Source organism: Phocoena phocoena, chromosome 1 (genome assembly GCF_963924675.1).
Source record: "Phocoena phocoena chromosome 1, mPhoPho1.1, whole genome shotgun sequence".
Classification (NCBI taxonomy): Eukaryota; Metazoa; Chordata; class Mammalia; order Artiodactyla; family Phocoenidae; genus Phocoena; species Phocoena phocoena.
Genome location: NC_089219.1, coordinates 8,458,668 through 8,474,428, shown reverse-complemented (window position 1 = coordinate 8,474,428; position 15,761 = coordinate 8,458,668). Strand labels below are relative to the sequence as shown.

Sequence of the window (15,761 nt, the reverse complement as noted above, 5' to 3'; positions counted from 1 at the left end):
AAAAAGAGAGAAGCCTGGTGGCTGCCAGGTTCTAGGAGTCGAGTCAGAGGAAGGCTGGTCTGTCTGCTTAGTGCCCCTGTTTTCTGTCTGCCCCTCCCATGCTCAGCTGGGCCTGGGACTCTCCATATACTCCCTCCAAGAATAAGTCTCCACGTTTCTGCTGAGGTCGGGGGATGGGAAATAGGGATTGGCAAGATTCTTACATGCGTCCAGAAGGACCTGGTGCCACCAATTCCTGATTCCACTGCCAACTTAGAGTTGCTTCCTGGAGAGCTGTTTCCACCTGTCCATCTGTTTCCCCAGCTTCCTAAATGTTGATGCTGCCTCCTCTCCCACATTCCCCATCGTCGTGGGCTCGTGTTTTTAAGACTTTTCTCTTCTCTCTTATCGTAGCGTTTCAGGAGGCAAAGGTAGGTGTGTGTGTGTGCGTGCCTCCCCCATCTCCGCCTAGAAGCCATCGCTGTCGAGGTCATTGTCACAGAGACCCAGGGCGACCTCGGAAGTCACACACGGCGGGGGAACCACAGAGGTTCAGGGTGAGGGACAGAGCCAGGATTTGTCCCCGGAGCTGGCTGTCATCCAGGTTCAGCCCCCTGGCTCCTGGAGCATCCTGTCCTGCCTGCCCGGAAGTCTGGGCAGGCAGGAGTCATGGGGTCTGTTCCCAGAATGCCAGGGGCAGGGCGGCTGGGGGCAGGGCCGGCCGTTGGACAAACAGATCAAAGGTGAGGCACCCCGGGGCTCCAGACCGGGCCTGGCCGAGTGCACCATGAGGTGGGTGGAAGCCCCCAGGGTCTCCCCAGCGGGGGTGAGGGGTGAGACTGGGCCTCACCGCCCCTCCCCTGCGCTGTCTTCAGGCTGCTGGTCACCCTGGGTCTGCTGTGGGGCTCGGCAGCCACCACGTCCTCGGGCCCGCAGTGGCCCAAGCCCGTGTTCGGGCGCCTGGCATCTCCTGGCTTCCCAGGCACGTATGCCAACAACCATGAGCAGCGCTGGGCCCTGACGGCGCCCCCCGGCTACCGCCTGCGCCTCTACTTCACTCACTTCCAGCTGGAGCCCTCCTACCTCTGCGAGTACGACTTCGTCAAGGTGCCGGCAGGGCGGGCTGGGGCACGGGGACCCCCGGGGGCGGGGGCTGGCCTCGGAGCGCGGGAGGGAGGGCCGGGAGGCCCGGGGTCTCGCCTTCCCCCCCGTGACCCGCAACCCCACAGCTGAGCGCCGGGACCACGGTGCTGGCCACGCTGTGCGGGTCAGAGAGCACGGACACGGAGCGGGCGCCCGGCAACGCCACCTTCTACTCGCCGGGCTCCAGCCTCGACGTCACCTTCCGCTCCGACTACTCCAACGAGAAGCCGTTCGCGGGCTTCGAGGCCTTCTACTCAGCAGAGGGTGAGCTGAGAGAAGGCCGGTTGGTGCGGGGGGACTGTCTTGGGCCAGACCAGCCCTCCCTTCCGCCCGCCTCCCTGAGGCTGGACTCCTGCCAGACCAGCAGGAGGGCGTCCCCACCTGGTCTGACATCATCATCACAGTGCAAATATCAGCAACAGCCAGGACCTCTGCTCTAGGCTGAGCCCCTTTCTGTGCCAGGTGCTGAGCCCGGACGTCCTCGCGGGCCCTGTGATGCGAGGACCAAGTGAGCCTGTTCACAGGTGGAAACGGGTGCCACTGGCCTGAGCGCGGCCTCTGCCTCTGGGCTTCGAGTCTGGCACTTGCTTTCAGATTCTGGCTCCTGCAGGGACTTGCTCTTGGCCTCGGGCAAGTGGCTCAACCTCTCTGTGCTCATCCTGAGACTCTGCAAGAATTTGGTGAAACCCATATAGAGGCCCACCCACTGGGTTCCCGTGCTGGTCGTTCCTTTCACTAGCCTAGTCACCACGAGCAGGACCATTAAACCGTCATTGGTTTAAAAAAGATGGTATTTAGGTCTCCCTCCAAGTGCTGCAGGGAGGTCGCAGTGACCCTGGGCCTCTAGCGCTCAGCTGGGCATGAGACACCTGCAGACAAGAGGAGGCTCCTCTCAGGTCAGGCCATGTTACTGGAGGGGCCCTAAACCTGAGCCTAGGCCTCAGCGATGTCCCATCTCCTTCCCCGCTGACTGCCTGCCGGCCCCTCCCCCAGACATCGACGAGTGCCAGGTGCCCCCAGGAGAGGCCCCCACCTGCGAGCACCACTGCCACAATCACCTGGGTGGCTTCTACTGCTCCTGCCGTATGGGCTATGTTCTCCACAGGAACAAGCACACTTGCTCAGGTGAGCTGCAGCTGGAGGGAGACCCTGTGCCCAGCCCGCCCCCACCCTGCCCCAAGACACAGCTGGCTTCTCAAGGCCATAGCTGCTCTGCCCGGGCGACTGGAGAGCCCACTGGCCTTGGTCCACTAGACACTTCTCCTGGGTGATGGCTCCTTTTCAGATCTTCTGTCCCCTCTCACCATCCATCCATCTACCCATCCATCCATCTTCCCATCCATCCACCCACACACCCACCCTCCCACCCATCCACCCACACACCCACCCTCCCACCCATCCACCCACCCACTGCCCACCCATCCATCCATCCATCCACCCACCCATCCATCCATCCATCCACCCACCCACCCATCCATCCATCCACCCACCCACCCATCCATCCATCCACCCACCCACCCATCCACCCATCCACCCACCCATCCATCCACCCATCCATCCACCCACCCATCCCCCCACCCATCCCCACCCATCCCCCCATCCACCCACCCATCCCCATCCATCCATCCACCCACCCACCCATCCACCCACCTATCCCCATCCATCCACCCACCCATCCCCCCACCCATCCATCCCTCCATACACCCGTCCACCCACCCATCCCCATCCATCCATCCATCCATCCATCCATCTACCCACCCACCCATCCCCCCATCCACCCACCCATCCATCCACCCATCCACCCACCCCACCATCCCCCCACCCACTACCCACCCATCCCCCCACCCATCCCCCACCCATCCCCCACCCATCCCCCCACCCATCCATCCACCCATCCCCCCACCTAAGCGCTCATCCATCCACGTTCTCCAGCTCCTCACCTGCCTCCACCCTGTCCTTGGCTCACTCTCACTCCTCCTCAGCTCATTCACTTGGTGAGCTTGTGGTTGCCCCTCACTGTGTACCTGGCCAATCAGGACTCATCCTCCTTGGGGGACTTCAGGATGAAGGAGTGGGGGCCCTAGGCCTGCCTCACACAAGCTTCCCTCCATGAAACTTCAGCTCAAAGCTGCCGGTTCAGCCCCCAGCAGGCCAACCCCTTTGGCCTCCACGGCCCGGACTCCCCTCTGCGCCCCTGCTGGGGGCCTGGACAGAAAACCAGCTGGCGCTCTGGGAGCGAGCAGCCCCCACCCTTGGTGCTGAGCCCGCTCCCCTGCTCAGTGCCCTTCCCTGTGTCTCTCCCCGTCTCTGTTCTCTCTTCCAGAGAGGAGCCTGTAGCCTGCCCTCCGGCTCCGGCTCCGGCTCTGGTCTGGCTCGGGCAAGACCGCTGCAGCCTGCAGCCCCCATTGACCCCGCCCACGGACCTAACAATAAACTCGGCTCCACCTCCACCTGCTGCGTGTCTCTGGGGGGGGAAGGGTGAGGGGAGGACAGCAGTGTGCACTCTGGACCCCCTTCCTTCCCACCCTCACCTTAGCCCGACGGGCCCTAGTTGGTGGGAGCCGCCTCTATGGGGCCACAGGCTCCTTTGCCAGAGGGGCTTGCTCTGTCCTCACCCTCATTTTGATGAGGCCCAGAGAGGGGCAGGGGGCTCGCACAGGGGAACCGAGCTCTTGCTACTCCCCCACCAGGAACCCAAGGACTGAGCTCAGAGCATCCTGGGGTCCATCTCCTGTTCAGAGGATACCTCAGGTCCTGGGTGTGCTGGGCTGCGGGAGTCTGACCCCGAGCAGAGAGGCCCAAGGAGGTATCGATTCACTGATGGGCAGTCTGGTTGGTCCCCCACATCCAGGGGTGACTCCCTCTGTCCCATGGGGAGCAGCCACGTGGAAGAAGAAAGGCAGTGCTGGGACTCCTCACTTCCTGGAATGCCTGTGTCCCCACCTCTGCCACCTGGGGGATGCGGGGTTAGAACCCTCCTACGAGTGATGCCAACAGACATTCCCTCTGCAAAGGCAGAATCAGCTGTTTCAACGGGGAAAGTGGGTACCACACTCACTTATGATCAGTGTGGACTTGAACTGCCCTCAATTGCCCCCCAGGGCAGAGCCTAGACCCAGGGAAGGTGGGCAAGGGGAGGCCTTCCTGAGTGTTCCTGGAGGGGACCCAGGGGAGACTCCTCTCCTGCCACCTCCCCACACCAAATTCCTGGGAACAGGAAAGTCCCCTTCACTTCTGGTGCCCCTTTCCCCCAGGCAGGCCCTGACATGGCTCCCTCCCCGCACCCCTGGAACTGTGACTCTGGCCCAGGGTTCCCCACACCAGGAACCTCAGCTTAGGGCCTCCATCCTCCCTGGGGTTGTGAGTGGGGCCCTGGAGAATGTACCTCCGAGGGTCACTTGTTTCAGCTAAATCCTGGAAGCCAGAGAGACCCCTCCCTAAATTGTCCCTTCAGCCACTGGGTGGGGCGTTCAGTCTCAGGAGATGCCTCTGGGGCTGGCGTGTGACAGTGGACACCTGGCTCACCCCGCCTGTCCTCTCCCCTCTCCCCAGCCCTGTGCTCAGGCCAGGTCTTCACCGCCCGGTCTGGGGTGCTCAGCAGCCCTGGATACCCTCAGCCGTACCCCAAACTCTCCAGCTGCACCTACAGCATCCGCCTGGAGGAGGGGTTCCGTGTCACCCTGGACTTCGTGGAGTCCTTTGACGTGGAGATGCACCCTGAGACCCAGTGCCCCTACGACTCCCTGAAGGTCTGGTTCCCCTGGCCGCTGCCTCCCCCTGGCCCGGCAGGTCCTGAGGTGACAGGGGCCTCTCCACTTTCAGATTCAAACAGACAAGGAGGAATATGGCCCATTTTGTGGGAAGACGTTGCCCCGCAGGATTGAAACCAAGAGCAACACTGTGACCATCACCTTTGCCACCGATCAGTCGGGGGACCACACGGGCTGGAAGATCCACTACAACAGCACAGGTGAGGGCAGGTGGGGCTCCGATTCGGCAGGGAGCTCTTCCAGAAGCATCAAGGAGCCACATAGGATGGAACTCTTCCTGGCCGGGCCTGGGAAGTTAGGGGAGGGAAAAGTTTTCCTTAACCCTCTTAGTGTCCCTGGCTGGGTCTGAAAAGCAACCTGACAGGTTAACAGGGAAAAAAAGCATACATGTTTATGTCATGTACATTTTATGTGGTACAGGAGCCTCTGTAAGGAAATAAAGACGCAGAGAGACAGCTGGACCTGTGGACTTTTGTGCTAGGTTTGCTGTGGAGTATGGTAGGCTGAGGAATACGAAGAAAGGGTGGAAAACGGGGTGGGGAACTTAGCCAGGCCTGTTAGTATTGTTCTTGGCATCCTTTTGTCTTTGGTGATAAGGCTTCCCTCTGGGTGTAGGGCAGACACCTCTCACATGAGGGTCTTATGACCTGCTTCAGGGAAGAAGGGCGAGGGGCGGGGAATCAGAGTGACCTTCCTGCTTCTGCCATTTTCTCAAACTCCCAGCTTAAAATCATCAACATGCCAAGGTGCCGTATTTTGAGGTAGTGTGTCCTGAACTCCATCAGAAGACAGGCCAGGTTTGAGTGGGGTCGTCTGTGAGGCAGGGGTCCCCTATGGGAAGTGCCACCCCCCCATTCATCCACCCACTCGCTCACCGCTCCATCCAACCATCCCTCCTTCTACCCATTTACCCATCCAAACAGCCATCCTTCTCTCCTTCCCTACCTCTCACCCTCCCCTCTTCCATTCACCCAGCCATCCAACCATCCTTCCTTCCATCTGTAGGGGAGGAAATAATAATTTTCCCTCTGCCCTTCCAAATTCTTGGCTGGGAACAAGAGACATTAACGAGAGAAAAAGAAACACGTTTATGAACATGGATATCTCGTGCATACGTGGGAGATAACCCAGGGGAAAATGAGTCTCAGAGGCAGCTTAGAATTCAGGCTTAAACATCTTCAGCTAAAGACAAAAGAGAGAAAGCGTACAGGGGAGTCCAGTTATGAGGAGGTGACCAGGAAAAGCATGGTAAGCAAGAGTAAGATTCGTTATGCAGATTAAAGACTGTCTTCTTTTTATTGCTTTTGAAATTTAATTTTAGTAAAAAAAAATTTTCTGTCTTTTCCTTTGTTAAGAGTTTCTAGTGATTTAGTCATCCTACTCCTGGTACAGAGTTCGAGACACTCTTACGAATGGAGATTTCCTCTGTAAACGTAAATTTCCCTTAGAAAAGGGTACTTTCTATTCTGCTTTCAGAGTCTCTCCTGTGTCTGCTGTTTCATAAGATAATCAGCTCAAAATACAGTTGGCTTCCCACACCCGTGGATGTAGAGCCCGTGGATACAGATGGCTGACACTCTGCCTTTTTATTTTCTTTTGGCCCAGAAGCTTGTGGGATGATGTTAGTTTTCCGACCAGGGATTGAACCCATGCCCTCGGCAGTGAAAGCGCTGAGTCCTAACCACTGGACCGCCAGGGCGTTCCCTCTGCCATTTTGTATAAGGGACTTGAGCAACCGCAGATTTTGGTATCCACGGGGCTCCTGGAACCAATGCCCCGCAGACATCGCGGGACAGCTCTAATCCTTATGCCAAGTCATGTTCATGCCACCCCTCACACACATCCATCTGTCCATCCTTCCCTCCTTCCATCCATCCATCTTATGGATGTGCACCGGGCCCTGTGTGGGGAATACGTAATACTTCTGCTGTCAGTCCAGTCTAGTCACAGCAACATGACCACAGCCCCTGAGACAAGCACAGCCGAGCACCAGACACAGTGAGAGTCCAGAGGAGGGACCTGGCCCAGGCAGGGGCCGGGTGCTAACAAAAGGGGCCCGGGACACGAAACATACGAGATTGGATTGAAAGGACAGGTAGGTATTAGAGGAAGGTGGAAGGGTGTTCCAAGTGCAAGGGAAGTGTATGTGCAAAAGCCCAGAGGCTCCAGCTTTCTTGGTGTGAGCCGTAAGAGGGTGTGATGGGGTAGGCCGAGATGGGGGCTCCCTCCTGACATGGAGGGTTTGGACAGGGAGTCTGCACTCCGCCTCTCAGACCCTCCTCCACCACCTCTTCCTCGTGACAGACCCTCAAACGTAGACGGTAGTTCTTGGTGCCACCTCCTGAGACACGAGTCCAAGCCCCCCACCTTCCGGGCACTGACCTCTGGATGTGTCTGTCCCTCTCACCACTCTCAGCCAACAGGTCTTTCAGGATGTTTTTGGAAAGACAGAGTAACTGAGCTGGAGAAGCTCCAAAGCAAAACACCCAAAGCCCCGAGCTGTGCTCAGAGCACAGGCTGGGTGTCAGACTGCCCGGGTTGGCGTCCCGGCTGTAACGCATCCTGTTTCCTGGCCATGTGACATTGAACCTCTTAACATAACTTTTCTGAGACTTAATGTCCCAATTATCCAATGAAGGACAAATCTCCTTGGAAAGGTGGGGATTAGTGGGCTAACGCAGAAGACACCGAGTGAGCATGGAGGAGGTGTTGAGTAATTTTAAAAATGAGATTGAATGAGGAAAGAACCTTTGGGCCAGCTCTGTGGGAAAGGGTGAGAGACGGGTCAGTAGGGAAGAGACCAGCACTTTGGGAACATTTCATTTGCCTCTTGTTCATATTTAAAAAGCCTTTTGTTTTCCTGTGGGTCGAAGTAATAAAACGGAAGCACTGGTTTCAGAGTGAGTCAGAGGGAAGAGTCAGGCTTGCCAGGCTGGTGGGTGAGAAGGGGCCAGGACAGAGCCTGGAGGTGTGTGTGAAGGGAAATGCCAGCAGGGCCCTGGCCTGGGTATGAGGTGGCCTCGGGAAGCCCTGGGCCCCGACAGGGCCACCTGGAACATCCCTGGAGATTGGTTCCAAGAGGGGAGACCCTGGGGCCTGCCTGGGACTGAGAGTCACTGCAGGACACAGGGGTCAGCTGCTGGACGAAGCAGGGGACTGGGCAAATGACCTGCATGGGCTGAGGGGTGGCCTTGGGGGATGGGCAGCCATGGGGGACTGGCTGAAGGCTTGGGGTGACACAGGCCAGGGTTTGGGGGCCAAAGTGGAAGCCAGCCGTGAGCCCTGTGGGGTACGTGCTCACAAGGGACGTACGAGGCTTCCTGAGTGCCTCTCTGAGCCACAGGGGCTGCTGTGAGTGTTCGCTGGCTGCAACCCCCTGTTGCCCAGCACTTATTAGCAAAGCGATTTCCTCTGTGCTTCACATGTGGTCCTCGCAACAGCCCTAGAAGCCGAGCAAACGTTCTCATCACTCAGCTTACAGATGAGGAAACTGAGGCTTTCCTGTGATTTTAACCCATGCTGTCCAGCTCTTTCCCCCCCCCCAAGTTACACACTCCCCCGGTTTTCAGCAGTGTGTGTGAGGCCCCTGGCATGGAGCAGATGCTCCCTTTGCCGTGACCTTGCTCCCTTACCACGTGCCCGGCTTTCTTTTCATCACTTTGGCTGAAGCCCGGGCCAGGAGACAAATCCTAATTTGTACGATAGGCAGCCGAGAGTTTAATCTTGCCTTTGGTTTTAAATCTTAAGAACTCTACCCCACTGTGGCAAGCTCTCTTTACACGTTGTTTCATTTATAAACCAGGAACTTCTAATTGCTAAATTCAGACTTGCTGCTATAGAGCCAGCTAAACCCCCGACATCTGGTTTCCTTGCACAGCTCAGCCCTGCCCTGACCCGACGGCACCACCTAACGGCCACATCTCCCCTGTGCAGGCCACATACATCATGAAGGACCGCTTCTTTGTCTTCTGCGAGTCGGGCTACGAACTTCTGCAAGTAAGTTAATACAAAGCTGTTTAAGTGCACCACAATCATGACGGTTTTTGAATGAATACATATTTATATCAGCAAATATGTGAAAGGAAAATGGGGAAACAGCTGTTGTCAGCATGGTGGTTTACTTTGCCTATGATTAAACAATAAAATTCAAAGAAATGATACATTTGCTAAGAGAAACGGCTACAGAGAATTTTCTATTCTTAGGAACTCCGCTTTTTAAAATTTTTAAAAAATTTATTATTTTTGGCTGCGTTGGGTCTTTGTTGCTGTGCATGGGCTTTCTCTAGTTGCGGCGAGGGGGGCGCTACTCTTTGTTGTTTCGGTGGCTTCTCTTGTTGTAGAGCACGGGCACCAGGTGCGCGGGATCCAGTAGTTGTGGCATGCAGGCTCAGTAGTTATGGCTCGTGGGCTCTAGAGCACAGGCTCAGTAGCTGTGGCCCACGGGCCCAGTTGCTCCGCGGCATGTGGGATCTTCCCGGACCAGGGCTCGAACCCGTGTCCCCTGCACTGGCAGGCGGATTCTCAACCACTGCGCCACCAGGGAAACCCAGAACTCCGCTTTTTAAAAAAGCTTTTTCTTTTCTTTTTTTTTTTTTTGGAAAGCTGGCGATTAAAATGAACACCTTTTCTCTGTTCACACACATTACAGCAGCTCTTGGTAAAGCAGCTGAAATGTTTGTCATGTGCTCTGTGTTATCACCTTGCATTAAATCAAGTTCCTCCTGGTCAAATGACCTTTACATGAAACAACTCCTGGGCCCACAAAAAAATTAAATGGCCCTTGGAAACAGTATATTCTGCAAAGTTATAAACAGTGACCACTGTTAAGGGAGAAGGAGGATAATTTCAAAAAATGCTTAGTGAGTTGCTTTAGGGGCACAGGTTAGAGATTCACATGTCCTCTTTATGTTCTTCAAAATGTCACTGAATCCCAGTGGTAAAAAGCAATAACATTGAAAAGTTAGCTGGTTATGCAACCAGTCCTGTGGAGGGACAACTGCCCCCGACCCCAAAAAAGTGAGACACTTTGTTCAACTTGTAAACTTCTCGGCGGGCTCTTTCCACAGCAACTTGGACCCAAGCCTGTTCAGTTTCTGAGGAAAAAAGAAGTCATCCTGCTCTCCTTCGAAGCATAAAGCTTCAGTCAAAGCCACCTTCTTTCATTTTAAAGTCTGGTTTTAGAAAAATATTTAAGTCAGTCAAAAATGTCCCGCTAAATATTAGCAACGGAAAGTGATTGAGGACACACATGCGAAGCTTCTGGAAATATTGATATTTTAAATAACTTTCCTCCAGTTAATAGCCGCAGGCTAGAAAAATCCAGACACATTCACTCCATGTCTGATCAGGCTGATCTTCCCCAAACTTTTGACTGTCACCCTTTGGCACTTTACATAAAGAAATGATGGAACACCAGCAGGAACTTGTGAGAAATCTGACGTATTCTTGGATTAAGTGGAAAGCAGAAAATATAAACTGCTGCAGAGGTCAACATCTTTAAAACTGAGATACACACATAGGTGACATCTCCAACAAGTACACACATGTATCAAGGCAGTTGGGCTGCGTGTCCAGTCATGTGGGTGCATCACCCCCTTGGGAGCATCTCTTGAAACACTCGAAGAACTATCGTGGGAGCAGAGCTTTGGGGAGTGGTTTCATGATATAAACAAGGAAATTAATATTTTCTCAATTCCTCTTTAGGGTTATTGGCCCCTGAAATCATTTGTTGCAGTCTGTCAGACAGATGGATCTTGGGACCAACCGATGCCGGAGTGCAGCAGTACGTATGTGTGACCACAACACCTGTAGCTGCTTCTGCTACTACTGCTGCTTCTGGTCTTTTTAAAAAATGATTTATCAGGGCTTGAATTCCAAATTTGCTTCTCATCCTCAGTCTCTCAGAGCACTTTTAAGAGGTTAAAACAGGACCAAGCTACTAGGAAAAGTATTTGCTTCAGAAAAGTATGGTATTTAAAAATATTTTTCTAAGTATAAAATACTCATAAAAGATGGGAAATAGAGAAAATTACAAACATTATAATATTCATAATCCCGCCGTATCAGAGCATAATCACTCGTTATTTTGGTGCACAGCCCTCCAATTACATATATCACACATGTAAACATGTATAGGCTACTGTTTGTAGGGGCATATACACATCAAACTGGGATAACGGTGTTCACTACCATTTTGTGAACTAAGAATCACATACCTTATTTTTAATATTTTTAAAATTATGATACGTGTTAAATGGAAAAACCATATAAATTCACAAAAATATACAGTGAAAGCCTCTCTTGCCCAAATCCTCAAACTACCTGTAAGACACTGGGGTCCATTCCTTCATACTCTTTATTTCCTATACTATTTATACTAACATATCTCACTATTACTTACTTTTGAACTAAATCTGACTGCAATGTACTCTTCTCCCCAACATTGTTGGGTTATCTTTCCACAACAATCCAATCACTCATAGAGCTGCTCCTTTTTAATGACTGCATAGTATTGAATCAGAGGACCTATGCTTTTTATTTCATGTGATTTCTATTGTTTCCAGTTTTTTACTATTACATACGCTGCCATAGTTAACACCTCTGGACGTATACTTTCACATATCTTTTAAAAATAATTTAGTTTTTGGCTGCATCGGGTCTTCGTTGTTTTGCGCAGGCTTCCTCTAGTTGCACTGAACAGGGGCTACTCGCTGCCGCGGCATGCTGTCCCCTCACTGCAGTGGCCTCTCCCGTTGCAAAGCACAGGCTCCAGGCGTGTAGGCCTCAGTAGTTGTGGCACGTGGGCTCAGTAGTTGTGGCTCGTGTTCTCCAGAGCGCAGGCCCAGTAGTTGTGGCACATGGGCCTACTTGCTCCGTGGCATGTGGGATCCTCCCGGACCAGGGCTCAAACCCGCGTCCCCTGCATTGGCAGGTGGACTCCTAACCACTGCGCCAGCAGGGAAGTCCCTACTTTGACGTATTTTTTTGCAAGGGTTTCTACAAAATTCCTAGGGGAATATTTTTATTTCAAAATTTATATTCCCGTGAGACTACCAATTCTTTACTACCAATTCTTCTAGTTTAAAAACCAGTAAAGAGCCGGCACCGAAGGACTGTTGGACTAAGGTATGGGTTTGAGCTCTGATTCTGCCACTTTTCACTGGGTAGTTACGGGCATCTCATCTGTGGAGAATTAAGGCAACGTAGACAACGCACTTGACACAAAGCCAGACACACTGCTATTAAGTTGCTAAAAGTGATTTATCTTTTAAAATCCACAGAAATACATCAACAATTTTTAGATGTCTGTGCACAAAACTATGACTTTTAGACTGGTATCACTTTGTCTCACAAATTGGTTATGTCACATTAGTAATGTCCTAACAGTTGTGAATTCTAACCCAAACTCAAGGTATTATGACTTCCAGGTCTTCTAAAAACGTCAATTTAGGAGAAGGATCGTAAGAACAAATTCTTCGGTCTTTGTATTGTTCTATTTTTAAGGCTAACCAAATTGTACCATTTAACATCAAACCAGACTGTATAGGCATATGCAGGCTGTGCTGTTTTCTTTCTTTTGTGAGTGCTAAGGAAGTCCAAGTAGTTTCAAATTCCCTTCCTTTAGGGAAGGCATCATACAACTCGTTGCTTAGGGCCTTCATTTCAACCTAGCCGTTTAGTTAGGAAGAGATGAGAGTGATGCTTTAAAATCACACTGTGATTCTCTCCATTTTAAGAGATGAAATGATGTCCATCTTGAATATGACTTCAAGTTATAACAACACAACCACCTATCAGTCTCCACATCGTTTTAATGTTAGGATTCAAAGTACAAGCTGACTTCCCTCTCCTGTGTTTATTAGTTGTTGACTGTGGCCCTCCTGATGACCTACCCAGTGGCCAAGTGGACTATATAACGGGTGCCGAGGTGACCATATATAAAGCTGTGGTTCAATATCGCTGTAATGAGTTCTACACAATGAGAACAGATGATGGTAAGCAAATTGTTCAAAGTTGGGGGTGGGTGATATTTGGAACCTAAGCCCTCATGATCTGAAAATAAACTTATCCAACATTTTTGGGTAAGGCTAGACAAAAGATTAAAAGGCACTTCTTCCACCTGCGAAGTGAAATATAGCTGAAGTGACTTTAATGTCAATTTGCAAGAATCTGAAAACAGATCTTATCTAGTAAATGACTACTACAAACACACAATATATTCCAAATGGTTTAATTTAACAAGTCAAAACCTTATCATTAAGCACTTAAGATCTTGATACATATTCAAGTTACACATCTAAAAGGTTTCCACTTTGCAAGCATACATGGTAATGCAGAGACCTCCTGTTCATGAAATCATGTAAAATGGTTATTCAGACACCTCTATTTCCCCCTGATGCTCAAGAATCTACATTTTTCAAGGGGGGTATTCAAGCAAATGACAACCACCTTTTCACATGCAGTTAAACATTTTTGCTCTTTCAATGATTTGCAGGTAAATATGTGTGTGAGGCTGATGGATTCTGGACGAGCTCCAAAGGAGAAAAATCAGCCCCCGTCTGCGAGCCTGGTAATGGATACATTTATACACAAGATTCATAACTGATGGAAAGTAGAACTGGGTAGCAGACAGTAAGTAGTGCTTCAGCTGTGTAGGCAGAAATGTAACTTCAGCACTTGGCTCTTACACCAACTTATTATTTCCAAATAGTATGTTCTCATTACCCCTTCCATATGGAGAGGTTGTTGGTGCTGACTGTATCAGTCATTTGATTATTTTTGACCTTTACAACTAGGCAAGCATAAAAAATTAAATGATTTTTAAAATTATCTTGAACCATTTATACATTTATAAACATGATTTCTTCTCTTTAAAAATGCTATTAAAACCCAAAGCTAATAACCTCATTATTTCCCTAAGCAATTGTTTTCAATGACATCTAGTTTTTAAACATTAATGCAATTTGCCTTTTAACGGTACTTAAAAAAAAAGTTTTACCAGAATCTGCTCTGAAGATATAGTTGAGTGCTTAAAAAAAAAATCAGAAAGGTAATAATATACCCATCACCCCTGTGTTATCTGGCTTAGTCTTTTTAAAAAACCTGCATCTTAGCTGACAACAACGTTTGTAAGCTTTAATAAGAGCATTCTGCCATAACAGGAAACATATTTGCTACATTTATGAGCATATTTAGTTAGCAATACATAATAAAGTTTAGTGTTTGGAAGAAACAACTAGACCCAAAATAATTTCTGAACCTGAAGGTTCCTGGCTACAACGGCAACATTCTAATTTTTAAAAACATTTTAATGTACAAAGGTGAAAGTAATTCTGCAAATCCTATGATAGTGACCTTAGTTTCTGCTTTCCCAGAACTACATGGTAAACACCCCATTTTACAAGTAGGAAAACAGAAACAATGAAAAGGTTATTTTTCATTTCCTACGCACATCAGCTCAGACAATTCCTGTTTGCCCTATTAAATATTTTCCCAATTGCGAGACCAAATTATTTTACCAAAACAAATCAGTTTCTTAAAGTTAATTTTCACTCACCTCATTTTCTGCGGAGCTAAAAAATACCAAATGGTTTTATCAGGTCTTTGAATAGTGTTTTAAGCAGTCTCACTTGCCTGTATAGGTGGACACCCACCAAATTATGTGATGCAATTTTTGGTTGACATTACATATACACAACTCCAAAGTGGTAATAATTGGAGAAAAAACACCATCGGGTTTCTATAAAGGCTCTATACATCTTTTTTCCCGCAGTTTGTGGAATATCCACCCGTACCACAGAAGGTCGTATATATGGAGGACAAAATGCAAAGCTTGGCGATTTTCCTTGGCAAGCCCTGTTATTAGGTAAAACTATAGCAGCAGGTGCACTTCTGTATGACAACTGGATCCTAACAGCTGCTCATGCTGTATATGAGCAAAGAGAAGACGCCTCCTCCCTAGACATTAGAATGGGTGTCCTGAAGAGACTGTCACCTCATTACACACAAGCCCGGGCCGAGGCCATTTTTATACATGAACGTTACACTCATAATGCTGGTTACGATAACGACATAGCATTGATTAAACTGAAGAACAAAGTTGTATTAAATAGCAACATCATGCCTGTTTGTTTGCCAAGAAAAGAAGCTGAATGCTTCATGAGAACCAATGATATTGGAACTGCATCTGGATGGGGATTAACCCAGAGGGGTTTTCTTGCCAGAAATCTAATGTTTGTTGACATACCAGTTGTTGACCATCAAAACTGTACTGCGGCATATGCAAAGAAGTCCTATCCGGGGGGAAGGGTAACTGACAACATGCTTTGTGCTGGTTTAGAAAGTGGGGGCAAGGACAGCTGTAAAGGCGACAGTGGCGGGGCATTAGTGTTTCTACATAATGAGACACAGAAATGGTTTGTGGGAGGAATAGTGTCCTGGGGTTCCATCAATTGTGGGGAAGCAGATCAGTATGGGGTCTACACAAAAGTCATTAACTATATTCCCTGGATCAAGAACATAATTAATAGTTTTTAACTTGTGTGTCTCCAGTGAGTACATGATTCTTTGTTCTAAAAAATACCTGTAAAAGACCTCGGCAGCAAACTGACCTGAGAAACATTAACACGACAGTTGCTGTTCCACCTCAAAACCAAACCAAACTACAGGTGAGGTGTGCCTTTCAGGCACTTCTCCACTTGCCACTTTTCCACCACTTACTCTCTGATTGAAGGGGACATAAACCATTGTAGTGATATTCACCGTTGCCAATCCAACAGAAACTCACTGGTTAAATTTGGACTGACTTACAAAAGTCCAGTGCCTTTTTGTACTGGCCATTTGCATTTCTGGAAATTGCCTGTTCATGTT

At 50.0% G+C, this 15,761-nt stretch overlaps 1 protein-coding gene across 1 annotated transcript; it reads left to right on the top strand.

Moving 5' to 3' along the window:
• The first annotated feature begins 766 nt into the window (after nt 1-766).
• On the top strand, nt 767-15,428 carry MASP2 (MBL associated serine protease 2). Its single transcript, XM_065899442.1, has 11 exons — nt 767-771; nt 855-1,086; nt 1,209-1,386; nt 2,116-2,247; nt 4,675-4,871; nt 4,945-5,092; nt 8,770-8,888; nt 10,596-10,668; nt 12,755-12,886; nt 13,387-13,461; nt 14,665-15,428. Exons 1-11 carry the CDS (start codon nt 767-769, stop codon nt 15,426-15,428), a joined length of 2,055 nt encoding a protein of 684 aa, XP_065755514.1.
• The last annotated feature ends 333 nt before the right edge of the window (nt 15,429-15,761 follow it).

Excerpts from the sequence above, each read along its gene's own strand:
- MASP2 (XM_065899442.1), top strand. Across the intron at positions 4,872-4,944 it reads GCCCCTACGACTCCCTGAAG|ATTCAAACAGACAAGGAGGA; the intron begins GTCTGGTTCCCC and ends CTCCACTTTCAG. Across the intron at positions 13,462-14,664 it reads AGCCCCCGTCTGCGAGCCTG|TTTGTGGAATATCCACCCGT; the intron begins GTAATGGATACA and ends TTTTTCCCGCAG.